Source organism: Myotis lucifugus, unplaced genomic scaffold (genome assembly GCF_000147115.1).
Source record: "Myotis lucifugus unplaced genomic scaffold, Myoluc2.0 scaffold_185, whole genome shotgun sequence".
NCBI classification, from domain to species: domain Eukaryota; kingdom Metazoa; phylum Chordata; class Mammalia; order Chiroptera; family Vespertilionidae; genus Myotis; species Myotis lucifugus.
This window is the reverse complement of record NW_005871233.1, coordinates 2491472-2510043: the sequence shown is the minus strand read 5'-3', so window position 1 is coordinate 2510043 and position 18572 is coordinate 2491472. Positions and strand designations below refer to the sequence as shown.

The 18572-nt window shown below is 55.5% G+C and overlaps 2 protein-coding genes across 2 annotated transcripts in view; both read left to right on the top strand.

Moving 5' to 3' along the window:
- AKT2 (AKT serine/threonine kinase 2) overlaps positions 1-7248 on the top strand; it is a 53144-nt gene extending 45896 nt beyond the window's left edge. Inside the window, exons 6-14 of the mRNA XM_023760572.1 lie at positions 732-843; positions 1537-1602; positions 2659-2727; positions 3430-3552; positions 4579-4707; positions 4902-5116; positions 5644-5731; positions 5840-5942; positions 7018-7248. Coding sequence (XP_023616340.1) covers positions 732-843; positions 1537-1602; positions 2659-2727; positions 3430-3552; positions 4579-4707; positions 4902-5116; positions 5644-5731; positions 5840-5942; positions 7018-7097 — 985 coding nt within the window. The 3' untranslated portion in view covers positions 7098-7248. The remainder of the gene's footprint in view (positions 1-731; positions 844-1536; positions 1603-2658; positions 2728-3429; positions 3553-4578; positions 4708-4901; positions 5117-5643; positions 5732-5839; positions 5943-7017) is intronic.
- A 6262-nt stretch (positions 7249-13510) lies between these two features.
- Positions 13511-17263, top strand: CNTD2 (cyclin N-terminal domain containing 2; the record flags this gene model as incomplete). Its single annotated transcript, XM_006096752.3, has 6 exons — positions 13511-13717; positions 15058-15151; positions 15222-15373; positions 15938-16096; positions 16197-16348; positions 17029-17263. Coding segments are annotated over 6 exons (930 nt in total), but the record flags the coding sequence as incomplete, so codon positions are not given.
- Between the last annotated feature and the right edge of the window lie 1309 nt (positions 17264-18572).

Below are 18572 nucleotides of genomic sequence, written 5' to 3'. Positions count from 1 at the left end.
CACACATACACACACACACCGACACACCCACACACACACACCACCACTAGACACACACACACACCACACAGCCACACACAGCCACACTCTTACATACACACACACACCACACACCCACACACACACACCACACACACATACATACACACACCACACACACACACACCACACACCCACACACCACTTGTGCCTTCTGCTGCCAACATCTCATTTCTCCGCCAACCTATTCCTCTGGGTTCAGGCCTGTAAATCTCCAGGCTGGCCTGCCTGCTGAGCCCCCACCCCACGCTCTGGGCGCCTGGGAAGGGACGTGGAGAGTGTGACTGGTCTCATCCAGTCGGCTGTCAGGGCCTGAAAGGAGGTGTCCCCATAGGCCGTTCGGGTGGGGGCTTGGCTCAGGGTGTCTCAGTAGGAGGCTGGGCCAGGAATGGAATTCTATCCCTTTTTTTTTCTTTAAATGGGAAATTCCTAACATACACAAAATTTTTAAAAGAAAAATAAATATATTGGACTCCCATGTAGCCTTCATTCAGCATCAACAATTACCAACATTTGGCCAATCTTGTTTTGTTAGCTCTGCCCACCCCTTCTTTCTCCTGGAGTATTTTAAGGCATGTTTTAGACAGCATAGAATTTACCCATACGTACTTAGAGATGTATCTTCAACAGGTGAAGATGATAAACACTATAATGGTGGTACTGTGACCACATTCAACAAGATGAACAAACCCAATGTCCTTGGTCCAAGGCAGGGTTCCTCAGCCTCAGACATGTGGGCTGACTTCTCTGCTGTGGGGTCATGCTTTGTACTGCGGGTGCGGAGCAGTGACCGTCTCCACCCAGGAAAGCGGTAGCTCCCTTCCGCCCTTCCCCCTGAGCTGTAACAATCAAAGATGCCTTCAGACATTGTTACCAATTGCGCCCTGGGCGTAGACTTTCCCAGAGGTGGTTCAGGCCTGTCAGCAGCTCTTGGTGACTGCGGAGCCTGTGTTAGAGTCAGCGGGAGGGCCTGTCCAACCACAGCCGGGCCCACTCTGTTCTGGTGGGTCCGAGGGGGGGCCCAAGAGTCTGCTTTTCTCCAGATTCCAAGGCAACACTGATGCTGCCCCTGTGGGACCACACAGAACCGTTACTCCACAGCCTGGAGTCCTAATTCTAGATCCAGTTTTTCTTCTGGCAAGAACATTTATAGGTGGTGATTCCCACGGCCTGTGACATCACCTCCGGGGTCTCATAATGTCTGCTTGTTCCCTCTTGGGGATGTTAGAATTGTTCTGTGGGCTCGGGAGGTGACAGCCTGATCCGTTCATTGTAAAGTCCCCACCACCCTCTCCCCTTGTGGTTTGGAGAGCAAACCACTGAATGTCCTTGCCGTGGTCCCTTGTTCCTTAGGGCTTGTGGATGGTAATGTGCCACTCCTGCCCTTCTCGCTCTGCATAATGGCTAGGAGTGGGGTTGTCGTTCACCCATCCCTCAGGTTGGGGGCATGCATGCTGTGGCCCACCAGCCCCTCACCTGGCCTCTGTCTGTCTGCAGGATGAAGTCGCCCACACAGTCACCGAGAGCCGGGTCCTCCAGAACACCAGGCACCCGTTCCTCACTGTGAGTGGGACTCCCTCAGACCTGTGCACATGGGAGCCTCCAGGCCAGCCCCTTTGGACAGACTCAGGGAACAAGCAGCCCTGCTGCTGGGAAGCACAGACTTAGTGTCGGCAGGTGACTGGGCCAGGTGTTGCTGGGCTCCCCAGGTGGCCTGAACCAAAACCCCAGAGGTGGCAGCTTCTTCCTAGACAATGGCGTCCTGTCAGCACCTCAGACGACAGGTGACGTGACATTGCAGGGGCCCAGGAGAGCGTGGCTGCCGTCTCTATGAGTCTGAGGCACTTAGCCCAGCTGGTCACAGTGGGAACGTTATTTTTTGTTTTTATTTACAATGTAATACAGATGTATCATTGTGCTGCCTGTCAACTTACGCTGAGCAGACACCTCTCTGGGCTACAGCTATTAGTTAAATGGACCAGGTTGAGGATGGCTTATGGGTTGTTTCTGTACCTCGGTTGCTGTCTAGGTGTTCTGTTAAGCCACAATACTTGTTCAAATAAGATCTTACGAGGTACTTCCAGGCAGAAGACAGAAAACAGTGGAGTTCAACCAAGGGTTCTGAGCCACCCTCTTTAGAGCTCCTGAGAGCAGTGTGAGAACTACTCTTTGTTGGCAGATCTCCTGTCCAAGCTGTCTTTGGGGTTGGCTCCAGCTCAGGATCAGCTCCAACTCCCAGCCAGCAGACCTCGTGTGTGTGTGTGTGTGTGTGTGAGAGAGAGAGAGAGAGAGAGAGAGAGAGAGAGAGAGAGAGAGCGCGTGCGAGCGCGCGCTTAATGCATTTGACTGTAAAATGGAGGAGGAAGAGAGATGTGAAATGGCTCTGCTTGCTCAAAATAGTCTCTCTCCTGACCTTGCCTCTTGGAAGCTCAGTGGCAGGCAGAGGACAGATTGCTCAGCACAGTAACCTCTCCCGGCCCTCAGAGCCATGAGCCCACTCACACAGCCCAAAAGGCGAAGCTGAGGGTTGAACCCCCGACTGCCTGACTCCCGTGGCCAGGCCAGGAGGGAGTGTCTAGGCTGAATCGGCAGTGCCCCAGCCACTTTCCTTCCCCGCAGGCGCTGAAGTACGCCTTCCAGACCCATGACCGCCTGTGCTTCGTGATGGAGTACGCCAACGGTGGGGAGGTGAGCCGTGCTGCCTCGCCTGGATTTCTGGGTATCTCGTTCCCAAGTGTGGGGGGAGGGAGATGGAGGGTAGAGGGAGACTTACCGGGGATCAGCTGGTCCCATCCTCCGCTCCTTGAGGAAGGCATCGTCATCTTCATTTTACAGGTGGGGAAACGGCTTGCTCAAATTCACACAGCTAGTGGGTAGGATACAAACCGAGTCCCGCGCTGTGGCCAGGGCTGTGAGGGAGGTTGGATGACAGTGTAGAGGATGTTCTTGGAGGATGACCTGCAAAGAAAGCGTATGCAGGCCTTCTGCTTTCCCGATTCTGTTGCAGAGCATTCAGCCCCTTGCTGGCCCCCACTCCATGACCCTTACTCCTCTCTCACGCGGTGTGACTCCCTGGCTCACGATCCTGGGCTTCATCTGTCCCTTGTGGTCTCACAGCTGTGGCCACTTGCTCATGACTCGTGTCCTCTGCTTCCTCGCTGTCACTCCGTCATTCACTGTCCCCTTCATGCAGGATGGCCCGGGACTCCCCTGCTCTCCCTGCGGTGTCATCCTTCACGTGAACTCTTCTCTCAGTTGGTCCTTTTTGGTTGTCACTTGCCGGTTCCTGGAGTAGATGTGACGTGTTCACTGGCCCTCCAGGCAGGGTTCCATCCTTCCCTCCTCTGGGCCAGGGGCCTGATGTCCTGCCCCCCTTTCCCTCCCCGGCAGCTGTTCTTCCACCTGTCCCGGGAGCGCGTCTTCACGGAGGAGCGGGCCCGCTTTTATGGTGCCGAGATCGTCTCGGCCCTGGAGTACCTGCACTCGAGGGACGTGGTGTACCGCGACATCAAGGTGAGCGTGTGGTCGCCTCCTGTGGAGGGCCCAGGCTGGCCCGGGCACACATGCAGGACCCACGCCAGGGAGCCAGGGAGGCTGTCCATGTGCCTGTGTCTAGCTCCCTCTGGGGCTCAAACCCTTCCGCTGTGGCCCCTAGTAGTGATTCCACAGCAGGCAGCCCTGCGTGAAGTCTCTTCTGAGCCTCTTGTGAGCACAGGCTGCTGAGCAGTGGAGGGTGTAAGTTGGTACAGGCACTTTAGAAGGCAGTTTGCAGAATCCACCAGCAGTGGACATGGGCACACCCTGTGAGCCAGCCATTGTGCCCTAGGCATGTGCACACAGGAACAGGTACCTGTGTGCACCTCAAAATGTGGACACACTCCTAGCAGCACTAGTCATACTAATCCCTGGTGTCCGCTGTTGGAAAATGGATAAAGTCCAGGTGGTGTGTTCGCATACTGGGGCTCCACAGCAGTTAAAGAGACCACGCTTCAGCCACACACAGCAGCGTGGACGCGTCTCACAGACTGACGTTGGGAAAGCCAGGACAGACAGGCGAATCTGTGTTGATGACAGGCGTATGTATAGGCAGGAGAAACTGCAAAAGAGAGCAAGGAAGTAAAATTACTTCTCTGTCCGGAGCAGGGGATGGTTAGTAATAGGGAAGGGGCACATGGGGTGTCAGAGACTGGAAGTGATCTATCTTGACTTGGGGGTTTTGCACAAAAGCCCACTAAATGGCCCATTGTGTGAAGCTTAGGAAAAAGAAGAGAGATACTGTCCCTCACATCCAAAGTGGGGGAGGGGAGGCAGGGCCCAGCCCTGTTTTTTTTCCAGCTCCCCTGGGGGTTGGCCAGGGACTGGGGAGGTGTGAGCCTCAGAGGGTGAGGGCTTAACCCTGTGCTGGGGTGTATCCCATAGCTCAGCCTGGAGCCCATGGTGTGACAGCCCCCTCCAGGGCAGGGCTGGGCACCTGGGGTTTCAGGGAGGTGGCAGGAAGCCTGGGAAGACATGTTCCTGATACACTGACTTTTCCTACAGCTGGAAAACCTCATGCTGGACAAAGACGGCCACATCAAGATCACTGACTTTGGCCTGTGCAAAGAGGGCATCAGTGATGGGGCCACCATGAAAACCTTCTGCGGGACCCCCGAATATCTGGCACCTGAGGTGTCTGGGGCTGTGATGCCGAGGGAGGCGGGGCCCCGGGACCGGATGCTTCCCCCACCTAGACGCTCTGAGGGCCGGGCTCCAATTCCTTAGATTGCCCTCCCCAGCCCCAGGCAGGGCCTTGTCCCCACTGGACCAGTCAGCTCCTAGGCCCCAGAGTATGGTCCTAGCCCCTCATTGCCCCTCCCCATCAGGTCCTGGAGGACAACGACTACGGCCGGGCTGTGGACTGGTGGGGGCTGGGCGTGGTCATGTACGAGATGATGTGCGGCCGCCTGCCCTTCTACAACCAGGACCACGAGCGCCTCTTCGAGCTCATCCTCATGGAGGAGATCCGCTTCCCGCGCACGCTCAGCCCTGAGGCCAAGTCCCTGCTGGCTGGGCTGCTTAAGAAGGACCCCAAGCAGAGGTGAGGGCTGGTGACTGCCCTGCGCTGCCCAGCACCACCTGCTGCCACTGTCCCCCCAGCCCAAAGGGGCAGTGTCCACAGGCACACGCACTGGTGGGTGTGCTGTGTGGTCCCCACAGCCTCTGATAGTCCCCACAGCTGGCACTCGGAGCACTCCCTGGGGGCAGGCCTCTCTCTAGTTCTCTGCCCGCACTACCTTGTTTCATGGGGATGCTGAGGAGCAGGGCAACCCTGATCTGGCCTTGGGTGGCCCAGTCATACGTGGCAAAGCCGGGATGTGAGGTGGCCAAATGCCCTCTCAGTTCACATTCTGGTCTTGGCCCAAGTTGCAGTCTCCTGGCTCTGGCCCTAGGCACGAGTTCCCGCCTGGCCTCACTTTCCTCCTCCGTGAGGGGGAGGTCTGTGGCCGGGACAGGCTTATTAAGGTTATTCAGGGCCTGCATGTCACAGGCCCAGGCCTGCACCGAAAGCGTCTCCCAGAACCTGGCTGCCCCGGGAGGCGGGTGCTCATGGCCGTCTCTGCCCAGGCTCGGCGGGGGGCCCAGCGATGCCAAGGAGGTCATGGAGCACAGGTTCTTCCTCAGCATCAACTGGCAGGATGTGGTACAGAAGAAGGTGAGTGCCACCACCCGCTGCTGCCAGCAGGAGCTCGGCCCCTGTGGGTGACCTTGGCCCGAGCCGCCTGGCCTCAGGGTCCTGAGCCTGGGCTCCTCTCCTCCGCAGCTCCCACCGCCCTTCAAACCTCAGGTCACATCCGAGGTCGACACCAGGTACTTCGATGATGAGTTCACTGCCCAGTCCATCACAATCACACCCCCGGACCGCTGTGAGTGTCTGAGGCCCCGCATCCCGTGGGCTGGCCGGGCGGTGGAGGGCGTCTGCTGCTGACCCACTTCTCCGGGAGGGAGGAAGCTCGCAGGGTTTTTGCTGTTAGTCGTCTGTGGGCCCAGTGAGGCTCACCACAGCCACTGGGTCCCCCCCGTTCCAGTTGTCCAGGCAGAGGTCTGGGTAGGAGATGCTTGGGAAGTCGTCAGTACCGAGATGGCAGGTCCATAGTTGTATTCCCAGACCACCCAGGTCTTTGGAGCCGGATTATTCATTGACTCTGTAGCTGTTTGAATTCTTACTCTCACCCGCCCAGTGCTAGGCTCTGCTGGAGACAAGGCAGTGATGGAGTCAGCCCTGGGCCTTGCTTTCGGGGAGTGCTCAGTCCAGATGGGGTGACAGCCCAGAGTGGTCAGGACAGTGTGTAGGAGCACAGGGACTGGGGAAGCCCAGAGGAAATGCTTGGCTGCGGGTCAGGGAGGGCTTCCTGGAGGGGGAGACATGGCAGCTGAGACTCAGTCCTGACAGAAGGAATGGCTGTGGGACGTCTAGAAATGAGAGCGTTGCAGAGGTCAGAGTAGATGGGGAGGGGAGAGGCGAGGGGGTGGGTGAGCAGGAGGGCCTTGGCCCCTGGGAGGAGTGGGGATTGTACAGGGGCTATGGAAGGGCTTTTTTAGGAAGAGGAACAGGGTTGCATCAGGGATTTAGAAAGACCTTTGGCTGCATGTGGAGGGTTTGTTGTGGGTGGGAGTGGTGGCCAGGGCAGGAGCTGCTAAAAGAAGTGTGGGCAGACGTCGAGGTAGACTGAGGTGTGGAAGGGGAGGGGGAGGAGGAGTGCAGGGAGCTGGTGGGATGCTGAGGTGGCTGAGTGAGCAGCTCCGAGACCCTGGAGCCAGGGCTATGACCAAAGGGTGTCTGTCAGGGAGGAAGTCTGGTGGACACCTCACCAGCTGGAGTTTCTGCCTGTAGTCCTTCCTGAGGTTGATTCCCCTCTGTCCCCCTCCCCGGGAGTCTGGCCGGGGTGCTGGGCCCTCTGAAAGCCTGTCTTCCCAATCCACCTCCACTGACCCCTGCAGATGACAGCCTGGGCTCTCTGGACATGGACCAGCGGACTCACTTCCCCCAGTTCTCCTACTCGGCCAGCATCCGCGAGTGAGCAGTGCCGCCCGCCTGCCCGCCGCCGCCGCCGCCGCCCCCACCACCACCACCACGGACATGCATGGCTGCCGTTGCCGCTGGGGCAGGGGGGGCTTTGTCTTTTTGTTTTTTTGGTCTTTTTTGTTTGCCTCTCCATCCCTCACCCCTTACCCCCATTTCTAGTTTTCAGCCCTCTGCCAGCCTCCTCTCAGTGGACCCAGTGGCCCTGCCTCCAGGATCCTGTCCTGCCCTCACTTTTGCGCCCAGATCAGGACTGGGGAGACTCTGCCGCTGTCCCGGGACCTGGCCTTTGGGCAGTTGGGAAGATCTTGGGTTTTGATCAACACAAGCCCCAGTGAGGAGCGAAAGCCGGGGGGGCTGCCTGCTCTGTGCTGTGCCACCCTCAGAGGTGCGGACAGCGCTCTGGGCTGCCTTCCATGCCTGTCATTAGGCTCCGAGTGGCCTGGCGAGGGGACAGCCCAGCCCCCTCCCCACCCAGCAGCAGAAAAGCAGTAATGTCCAGGCCCAGGCGGGGGCCTTTGGGAGCTGCAGGAGCAGAGGTCCAGGGCTCCCTCGGGCTGGGGTCGATGACCTGGAGGGGAACCCAGAGCGGCCAAGGGGATGGACGCTGCCTCCCTGTGCCCCACGCTGCTCTCCTGACCCTGTGGACGAAGTAGGAGGAACATGTGGGGCCTAGCCTTCCCACCCCAAGCCCCGTGCCTTACCAGGGCTTCCTTCCAGCCAGCCTTACCTCCTGCTGGACCTGGGCCTGGCCCCTCCCAGAATGGGGGCCAGGATTGCCCCTTCTCTCTGCCTGGGGTGGAGGGGTGCCAGCCTCGGCTGTTACACATCTCGCACCGAGACAGTATTGGGCCCCATGAACTTGGTTGAGGAGGGGGCAGGGATGGGTGTCTCTGGTACGTACTGGGGTGGGGGCCTCTGAGAAGGAGGCTCCAGGCCACCCCCCTCCCCAGCCCCACGTTCTGCAGCCTTAAGGTGAACGTGTCAGTGCTATGGGCACTCGTGTGCGTGCGTGCCTTGGATTGTGTGCTGTTGGTGTCCTTGTGCATCTGAGACAGTGCACATGGGGTGTGTGTGTGCATGTGTGCTGGGTATGTATGTGTGAGAGCAAGCGTGTCCCGGCCTCAAGTGTGTGGTGTGTGTGCGTATGTGTGTGGACTCGGGCCCCTGGCCCTGACCCCAGCATTTCTTCCCAGGGGGAGGGTGGCTGGCCTAGTGTGAGAGCCACACTTGCTGCCCTGTCTCTCCCCCTTCCCCACCAACATCTCCGGGTGTTTGGAATGTAACTTTTGTGGTTTTGATCTTCCCACCTCCTGTACTAGGTAGTTCACCGAGAGACATCTGGGGTGGGTGGGGCTGGTTTGGGGGGTGGGAGGTCTCTTCTTTTTGTGTGTGTATGTCATTTATCTGACAGTTCTCCCTCTTCCCCACTGGCCTTTCCCTGTTCCTCATATTTGTACGGTACAAGCAATAAAGACTCTTTCAGACCGGGCCCACCACCCTGGGCCTTTCCTTGCTTACGGAGTGGCCCCAAGTGCCAGCTGCCTCCTGCTCCCACTGCTGTTAGGTAGGGCCCTTTTAAGTTGTGCAGGCAGAGAAGGCGTCCTGGGGGGAGGTGGTGTCAAGCTCAGGCTGGAGAGGGAGGGGACTGCTGGGAGGGAAGCTGTTGAGTTTAGGAAACGGGGCCTGTGGTTGGGGGGGGGGGGTGGACAGAGGTCATCCCAGGCGCTCGGAAACTGCTTAGGCAGAAAGCGGGGGAGGGCCAGGTGGCTCTGAACAAGGAGGATGCGTGAGGGGTCACTGAGCCCTGTCAGGAGTGTGAGGGGGAGCATGTTCACTTCCCGAGGTGCTTGAGCCCTAGAGCAGGCATTGCCCGTGCATCTGCATCCCCCAGCCTCCATTGATGCTAAACTGGGGAGCCTCGAGGCCCCTAGTTCCCCCACAGATTCCTTGGTATAACGGGATTTGTGGTGGCTGTCAGCTGGGAGCACCTCAGATTGGGTCACAGCCCCTCCGTCTGGGAGTCCTCTGACAGCTGGTTCCCATGCTTGAGTCACTCTTCCCAGACCTTGGGGCCAGGGCTGCCATGCTGCGCACAGGCGAACTTCAATCCGATTTTGCCAGAAGCTATTAGGGCTTCCCACACAGGGAGTTTTTGAGATCTTAAGTGAGGGTAGCAGAAAAGTTGAGTCCAGGAAGTCTGTTACCTGCAACCAAGACTCGAGGAATTTTTTGGATTTTTTCCTTATTTCTTATGGACATTTTTTAAATCATAAAAGTATGCCTTGGTGGTAATCAGATAAACAGGCTTATGAAGAAAAGCCTTTTCTTCTCCCCTCTAGTCACAGTCTGAGGGGCCGGTGCTAGAGAGTCCTTTCAGGAACTCGCTCAGCTCTCCGTGTGGTCTGTCCCTGGGGACCTGTCACAGTCCTTGGACGGACTCTTGTAGGTTAACCAGCTGCTTCCTCCGTTGAACTTAATGTCCTTAGATGTTCTTATTCCTGTAGGACTTCTCCCAAACTGGGAATTTTAGGTGAAAGAATTTTAATAAAATTTTAACAATTAGAAAAATTAAATTTTGAGTCATCTGTTTTTTGTCATGTGCATGTAGAAAATGTCACAAGTTTTGTGTGTGTGTATAAAGAAAAATGCAACAAAACCAAAGTGTGCAGAAGGAAGTGAGTCACCCGATCCCAGACCTGGGGCCCTGACTGTGGGTCTCATTCCCTCCTGCACAGATGGGCGTGGCATCGCGAAGGGCTGGCTCCTCCTTTTCTGTACACCTCTCCTCCCAGGTAACCAGGCCACGCCCCTGGGCTGTGTGCTGCCACATGGAACCCGCACTCCCACCACCGTGTGTGCGTTCAGAGGCCGTGTGGGGTCACCGGTGAAAATTAGGTCTTTTTTAGTCCCTTCATTTGGAGGAACTCCTGTGGACATTGCTGTGATGCTTCCCAGTTGCTTCACAAGGTTCTTCAGGGTGGACACACCTCAGCTGATGCTGCCACCCCTGTGGACAAGGATTTACTTGTTTCCAGGTTTTCTGTTTGCTTTTTGCTGCTACCCACAGCACTGAAGTAACGGTAACAGTCCCCTCTCACTGTGCTTGTGCTTGTATTTCTGTGGCCTACATTCCAGGGTCGCTGCATTTTGATATGTGTCAGATAGCTTTCCAAAAAAGTCTGATTCGCATATTTTTGACGTTGATTAGAAATAATTTCAGACCCGTAGAAAACTTTGAAACTTTAAAAAATAGTGCTAAAGTGATTCTAGGATTAGAGCAGGAAATACACAAGATGAACCTGCAGCATCCAGTCGTGTCCAGAATTAAGGACCTAGAAGAAAAGAAACCTCACTAATGGCATGAAAAGGGACACAGGAGCCCATGGGAAGAGCCTCTAGTGGCCAAAGCTGAACGCAATTTGAGCACCAATTTGAGCAATAAAACAGTGCAGTATTGGTTATACCCAAAATGGTGAGAACAGACATCCCTGTACAGAAGTCCAATAGTTTCCGTAGATGCTCTGCCTTCAGGGAAGCATATCCCCTCCTTCGGTGTGGCTGCCAAGTGGCTTCCTTCCAAAGAGGACAGTAGAGGAGGGGCAGACTGACGACCACAGCAGCCGGTGATGAGTCAGCATCAGCAGTGACGAGTCATGTTGGCAGAGTCTGATATGCAGTGAGAATGGTACCCTGTCTCTGTGGCCTTCCTCTCTGGAACAGATGCCCCAGTCTAAAAGAAAACATCGGGCAAATCCCAGCTGAGGGATGTTTTACAAAAGACCTGGCCGCTAGTTCTCAACGCTGTCGAGGTTCAAAACAAGAAAAGCCTGAGAACAGCCAAGAAAAGCTTTAGGAGACAAGGAGACTAAGTGTAATGTATCCTGAATGAGGTCCCGGAACAGAGAAAGGACATTAGGTAAATGGGAAATCTGAATAACATTTCTATGGCTCATTGAATTGTGACAAATTACCACACCAATGATGTATAAGGCATTAATAGGGGAAATTGGGTGCGGGATACTTGGGAACTCTACTGTGTCTGCCACTTTTCATAAATCTATTTTTTTTTATTTTAAAAAGTACAAGTAATTCTCGTCTCCCCTTCACGCGATTCCCCACAGTGTTTTACATTTACTCTGCCCCCCCCACATTTACATATCTGTCCTATAATGAGAACTTTGTCTTCACCACAATCCGGTGATCAAGGTCAGGAAGTTAACAGTGAAACAATGTTCTCCTCAGACCTTAATCAGATTTTGTGGTGGTCACACTAATGTCCTTGTGCACCAAAAAGGAAACAGTTTCCTGGCTGGTGACTCAGTCCGGGCTCGCTGCTGAGTCCAGTTGTCAGGTTTGAAGCTTACGGGCAGTTATTCTGCAGAATGTCCCTCAGTGAGGGATCACTGCCTGTTTCCTTGTGGCTGTATTCAAGCTATTTTTGACAGGAATTCCCAGAAATGATGTGCCCTTCTCAGTGCAACTTACCAGGAGGAATCTGAACATCCCATTAGTGGTGGTGACGAATCCCGTGGTTAAGGTGGCGTTTGTCAGGTGTCTCCACTATCAAGTTACAACGTCCTCTTTGTAGTTAGTGTCTTGTATAGAGACACACGGGGAATGTAAATATGCAGGTTCTCACCACAAGCGCACAGACGCCCTGAGCCAGGCAGGTGCCTGATGTGTTTCAGAACCACAACGAGGACAAGGTGTCTCAGGTGGAGTGAAGGAGATGGAGGGCAGAAGGAAATGAGGTTAGAGAGGTAACAGCGGGATCTTGTGGTGAAGGCGCTGGGTTTACTGCATGTTTGACAGGAAGCCATTGGTCCAGCATCTCACGCTTCTATCTGCTTGCGTTGCCAGCCTCTCTGACTTCTCAATGCCTCCAAGTAGCAAGCTCTTTCCTACCGCAGGGCCTCTGCTCAGGCTGTTCCCTCCACGTGGGGTAGCTCCCCTGTCTTTGCTTTCCTGGCTCCTCCTCCTTCCAGGTTTCAGCTCCAACGTCACCTCAAAGAGGTCCTTCCAGACAGCTATCGCTAAATTACAAACCCAGCCTTTCCACTCACTCATAACAGATATTTACTGAGTACTCTGTGCCCAGCTGTGTTCTAGGCACTGGGAACAGCGATGAAAACAGACCCGCCCTGCGCTCATGGGTTCACGTTCTAGTGAGGAGGGAGACAGTGAGGCAGTTCGTGCTGAGGAGAGAGTAAGTATAGAGATGGGGAAAGAAGTGTTCAGGACGATGCTTTTCATGGAGAGGGTGACATCTGAGTAAACACCTTAAAGCAGCGGTTCTCAACCTGTGGGTCGCGACCCCTTTGGCGGTCAAACGACCCTTTCACAGGGGTCGCCTAAGACCATCCTGCATATCAGATATTTACATTACGATTCATAACAGTAGCAACATTACAGTTAAGAAGTAGCAACGAAAATAATTTTATGGTTGGGTCACAACATGAGGAACTGTATTTAAAGGGCCAGAAGGTTGAGAACCACTGCCTTAAAGGGAGTGAGGGGCATCCGAGGTAAGAGAACTTCAGGCAGAGTAACAGCCAGCGCAAAGGCCGAGGTGAGGCTGAGGATGAGCCAGAGGATGAGCCAGGAGGCCAGTGTGGCGGGAGAGGGAGGAATGAGGGAGGTTGGGTTAGGAGGTGAGCTCACAGGTGTACGCTCACCTGTGGGAAGATAATGTAGAACCGCATGGACTTTCACTTTGAGGGGGATGGGAGCTGCAATGGAGTTCTGAGCAGAGGCCAAGTGAGACCTGACTGACGAGGTGTGCACAGGACCCCTGTGCATGTCCGGGCACAGGGAGGGCAGCGAGGAGCTGCCGCACTACAGGCCAGCCCATCGCTGGCGACTTCTCCCCATCACCCGCGCTCTGGGCCTAAGGCGGCCGCAAGGGGATTTGCTCACCCGAGTTCCCACTGCCAGAGCACAGAGGCCTTCTCTAAATGGTTGTGAAGCGACTTGTAGCTCCTATGTACGAAGCTTTGATTCTGTTAAGCCCCGAGCTGGCCACTTAACACACAATCTTATAAAATCCTCGGGACGACTCTCAATTGAAACAATCCCTACTTCATAGCTGAAGATCGTGAGGCTCCAAGGGACTGCTCCTCGCCACGTGGTAAGTGGAGGATGAGAGCTTGGCTCCAGCTGCCTGGCCTTAGAGCAGTAGTCGTATTCGCCCTTGACCACGCACCTGCCCACCTGCCCACCTGCCCAGGTGAAGCTTACTCAGCGCGCATGCGCCCAGCCTTGTTTAAGCGCCGGCGGTCACGGATCCTCGCTCCAGTAGGAAGAGGCGGGCTCTTGGTTTCGCCCTCGACGCCAGCCTAAAAGATGCTGGTGAGCTACGGGAGCCTGGGTCCCCTCCCAGCGGGACGCTCCAGGCGCTGACCCAATCCTCCCCTGCAGAGTCCGGCAGCCGCCCTTGGCCCAGAGCCTGCGAGCGCCCCAGTCCCGGACAACGTCCCCGCGGGCACGAGCGCCTCCCCAGGTCCCCCGGAAAGGCCCCCGGGACGGTGCGCGCCGCCGGGGCTGGAGGAGGCGCTGGGCGCGCTGGGGCTGCAGGGAGAACGCGAGTACGCGAGGGACATCTTCGCCGAGGTCATGGTGAGGCGGACGGGGAGACTCCCTGGGAGCCCCCCAGCCCCGAGGACAGCCCAGGGGGTGTGTTGGCCCAGGCCAGAGCTGCCGGACTCGCCTAGAGCTCCTGTGATGGGCATTTCTGACACCCCCCCCCCCCCCCCGCCAGCCTGTCTGCCCCTTCCCAACCCCACCCCAGTTCCTGCACAGTTATCTTTGAATGACTGTTCCCACCCTCCCAGGCCGTTTGCATTTCCTCCTTTGGTACTTCAGACCCCTCTTACTCATCCCTCACACTTATTCGTTTAACAAATATTTAGCAATTTATCAACAAATGTTTTTTTCTATCCTCCCTGTGCCTTACAAAAATTACAGAGTTTCAAAGTAAATGTAACAGATGTTGTGGAGCATGCTCTAGGCATTGGGGACAAACAGCGCACAGTCTGTCTTCATTGTGGAAGGCAAGCAAGCAAGTGTAGGTGATAACGTCAGAAGGGCCATAAAGCCCAAACACAGGCTGCGACAGACGCTGTCAGAAGAAACACTCAAGGGATGAATTAATTTAACACACATCTTGTGAACATCTCTTCTGGGCCAGGGTCTCTGTTAGGAGCTGAGATACAGCTGGGATTTGGACAGAAATCCCTGTCCTTGTGGTGCCTGCAGCCTCGTTGGACAAACAAAATACACAATGAAACAGCCATCTCCAGAGTGGAAATAATATCAGGGAAATAAAGTGATGTGATAGGGAAAAGTATGGAGAGTCAGGGACGGTTTAGCTGAGACATGAATGACTAGAAGTCAGCAATGCAAGAAGCTGGGGATGGACCACTTCAGGTGGAGGGAATAGTACATATATGCATAGGTACTGAGGTAGGGATACGGTTGGCACAGCCTAGGCCCAAAAGAAGGCTGGGGCAGCTGGGGTGTGAGGAGAGAGAGGGAAGAGGTGATGTTGGAGCAAGGACAGGGCCTGGGAGAGTTGAGAGGAATTAGATTTTCTCCGGGGGGTCCGGGAAGCCGAGGAAGTGTTTTAAGCTGGGAGTTCCTTGGTCAGATTTCTACTTTAGAAAACCGGTGTTGTGAGGAGGATGGATTTGCCTGGGGACGCAGGGGGAGATGCTCAGGAGGTCCTGTGGCATGGGGGCTGACGACTGGGAGGGTGGGTAGGGAAACATCAGGAGGGGTTCTAGATGGTTCTAGATGGTTCTGGAAGAGGAGCACATCGGGAGACGCTGGAGGCCAGTTTCTTGCGGCACTCATGCTGCCCCCAACGGGCGAGGAGGCTGCCGCACCCAGGGCTGGCGGTTAGGAGAGCGGCTGAGGCACAAGGTGTGGGAGAGTTAGCCCATCCTACCTAACCCCAGGTGTGCCCTGCGCTGCCCCAGATGGCCCTGCCCAGCACCGTGACCCCAGAGATGCGAGCACTAGTGGTGGACTGGCTGGTCCAGGTGCACGTACGTAGGTATCAAGAAGGGGGTGGGGTTGGGCCGCGTGGCAGCTGATTGTAACCTGCGCCCCTCCCCAGGAGTACCTGGGCTGGCGGGGGACACGCTCTACCTGGCTGTGCACCTGCTCGATTCCTACCTGCGCTGCAGCCGGGTGCGCCTACACCGCCTGCAGCTGCTGGGCATGGCCTGCCTGTTCGTGGCGTGCAAAATGGAAGAGTGCGTGCTTCCCGAGGTACTTCCGGGGCGGGGCCAGGAGAGGGCAGCTCTTTGTCCTGGCAGCAGTCACAGGTTAAACGCCCTACTGTGTGCCAAGCACCATGCCCCGCAAACACTTCATATCGTCTTGGAATCCCAGCAGATCTGATGAGGTCGGGGCTGCCAATGTGTCCTTTTAACATTGGAGGAGACTAAAGCCCAGAGAGAGGAAGACATTTGCCCAAAGTCAAGTAGTTGGGACTTGGACTTAGTTACAGTAGTTATAATCCTTGACGAGTGGTTACAGTTAACATGTGTAAACTCAGTGCATTATCAGAACCGCCTGGTGAAGTAGGAGCAATGTCTCCGTTTTACAGATTTGGCGTCTCCGTGCCCTGGATGTCCATGTCACACAGTGCGGAGTGGTAGGGTTTGAACTCGAATCCAGGTTTCTCTGACTCTGAAGCCTATATTCCCCAAGACTTCCACACAACAAATCAATGGTCCCATTTTACAGACCAGAAAACTGAGGTCCAGAACGTGGACAGACCCGAACCCAGGGCAGGGAGTAACAGCCAAGGTCTTTCTCCCCAATCTGCAGCCCGCCTCCCTCTGCCTCCTGGGCGCTGGCTCCTTCTCCCAGGCCGAGCTTCTGCGAGCCGAGCGCCGCATCCTGAGCCGCTTGGATTTCCGACTGCACCACCCGGGTCCACTCCTCTGCCTGGAGCTACTGGCTGCTCTGGCAGGAAGCAACCCCCAGGTGCGAGGGGAGGGGCAGTGGCTTGGCCTGCGCGGCGAGGGGCGTGGCCTGTGCGGTACAGACGCGTGGCCTGATGGTCTGGCCGGTGATGCTTTGGCAGGTGATGCTCCTCGCAGCCTACTTCCTGGAACTGTCTCTACTGGAGGTCGAGACCGCTGGGTGGGAGCCCAGTCGCTGCGCAGCGGCGGCGCTGAGCCTGGCGCGCCGTGTGCTCCACGTGGCGGGCTCTGGGTTGGAGCCGGCACTTTACAGGTATGGCCACAGAGGGACCCCCACCCCCCGGGGGGCGGCTTCAGGATCTGCCTTCCTGGTCCTTGTCTGTACTGTCTCAGAGAGTGAGAAACAATTGTTGGGGGGGGGAGGGCACGATGACACCTAGACTTGATTTTTCTGGGCATAAGAGAGAATGGGGTATTTGCCTGGCCTTGGGGTATCCCATTGGCTTTTCTCTGGGCGGGTCTGAGAGAGTGGGGGTATTGTCCAGATTTGGGGGACCCTTTAATCTTGTCCAGGGCGGAATATAGGCTCTCTCAAGCCCGGGAAGATGGACTGCTGAGAATGAGAGTCTGCTAGCCCCTAATAAACGGGGTGTCCCTTTAGCTGCTAGAGCCCCTATCCCTGTTAACCATGCCCCCAAGGGGCTGGGCGAATTGTCTTTGCTCCCAGCCGTGCCCACGGGGTAGAGCTGGATGCCAGTCCATCTTCAGCCCCAGTCCTTCCCTCTTCGAGCGCCCTGCCTGGCGCCCTGTGGGGAGAATCGAGGGTCTGCCGGCCCCTCCAGTCACTTTCTAGTCTAGACATGGGCAACGTGCCCTGGGTTGTTTCCGGGACCCAAGTCAACGTGTCTCTCGGCCTCGAGCCCCAGCTCCAAGGACAGGTCATCTCCACCGCCACCCCTTGCATCCACCTTTAGTTTCTCCCTTTCCTCGCAGCCCGGCGGAGTTGGGCCCGCTGGAGCCGTGCATGGCCCGCGCGGTGCTCCGAGGCCCCGCACCTGGCCGTGCTGCCATCTTCCTCAAGTATGCGAGGCCCCAGCGTCGGGGCACCAGCCTCTTCGCCGCCCGCCTGCTCCGCTGTCCCCAGCCGGGGCCCCCCTGAGCCCCGACACCCCTTCAAAAAAGTCTCAGTGTGTGTCCGTTTCCGACTTCAATAAAAGAGTTTCTTTTATTCCGAGCTCTCTCTGTCCTTACTGGTCAAATTCTGGTCCATCTCTTGCTTTTGATTGGTTACTTTCCGGGCCTCATCCCTGGGGTGGGATGTTCTCACTAACTTCCTTAATGATGAACATTACGAATTCCTCCGCGAGGGGGCACTGGCGGGCTTCCGCCCGGACGGCCCAAGCGCAAACATTTGCGGGAAGTAGGTAGAGAGGCTAAGAGGAAAATTCCAGTGCAACCTGAATGGCCCTCAGACTCAGAGTCGGGAAGAATCTAGGAGGGATGGGCTATGGGAAACGGAGACTGTCTGCCCCAGTCATGAATTCTACCTAGATGTTACCAGGTTTTCAGATTTTGTTCAAGTGAAGCGGAAAATCTGCAATTCCTTAAACATCTCTGCTTTCCTATGTTGGCAACGAATTCAATATTTTTAAATGGTTGCACAAGCCCAACACATCGCCTGCGAGGGTCATCTGTTTGTGGCTTTATGGGTCTTTGATAGCAATTGTTTGATAAATGGGATCTGATTTACTTAACTTCATTGTGGTGTATTCAGATTGTAAGTAATATATTCACAAAGTTTTAGGACATTGCTTGGCACCTAGTAGGTGCTGTGAAAGTGCCAGCATTGCATCCTTGCAGGACGGTGAGTTAGCGGCAGTGGTCCTGTTTCTACCAAACTCCTGGCACCTAGCCATTTAGTAGGTGCTCAGAAAATATTTGTTATGAATCAATGGATCTCCATGTTTTTAATTAAAACAAAACACACTGGAGGCACAGAAAGATGACCTCACTGCTCTGGAATTCAACCGCAGGAATATTAGATTCTTAACCAAGCCAGGTTTTGAAGGTGCAGGTAAGAGGAAGTTTCTGTCCTAAGATGTTCAAGGTTGGACAGGATGGGGGAGAACCTCACTCAGCAAAGTACAATAAGAGATAAAAGCAGATGCTGCTGTTGGAATGGAAGGTGCCTTGTTTGGTTTGGGAATGTGGTGTGGGGCCTGCCATGGGACCTCCTGGGGAGATGTGGGATAGGAGGGGAAAGGGACAATGGAAACACAAGCTTGGTTCTTGGGGCTGAGACCCCAGCTAGGGTCTTGTGGCGGTGGGGGGTGTAATACATAAAGTTTTCATTCATTCAACAACCATATATGGATGCTGACTCAGAGCCAGACACTTATGCCCACCTGTCTCCTAGTCTCACCGATGATAAGAAACACAGGGTGTTAATTGCCCAGTATGTACCAGGCCCTGTGCTAAGTGCTTTGTCTGCATAACATAACCCAGTCCCGGCAGCTCCTCTGAAGCAAGCTCACGTG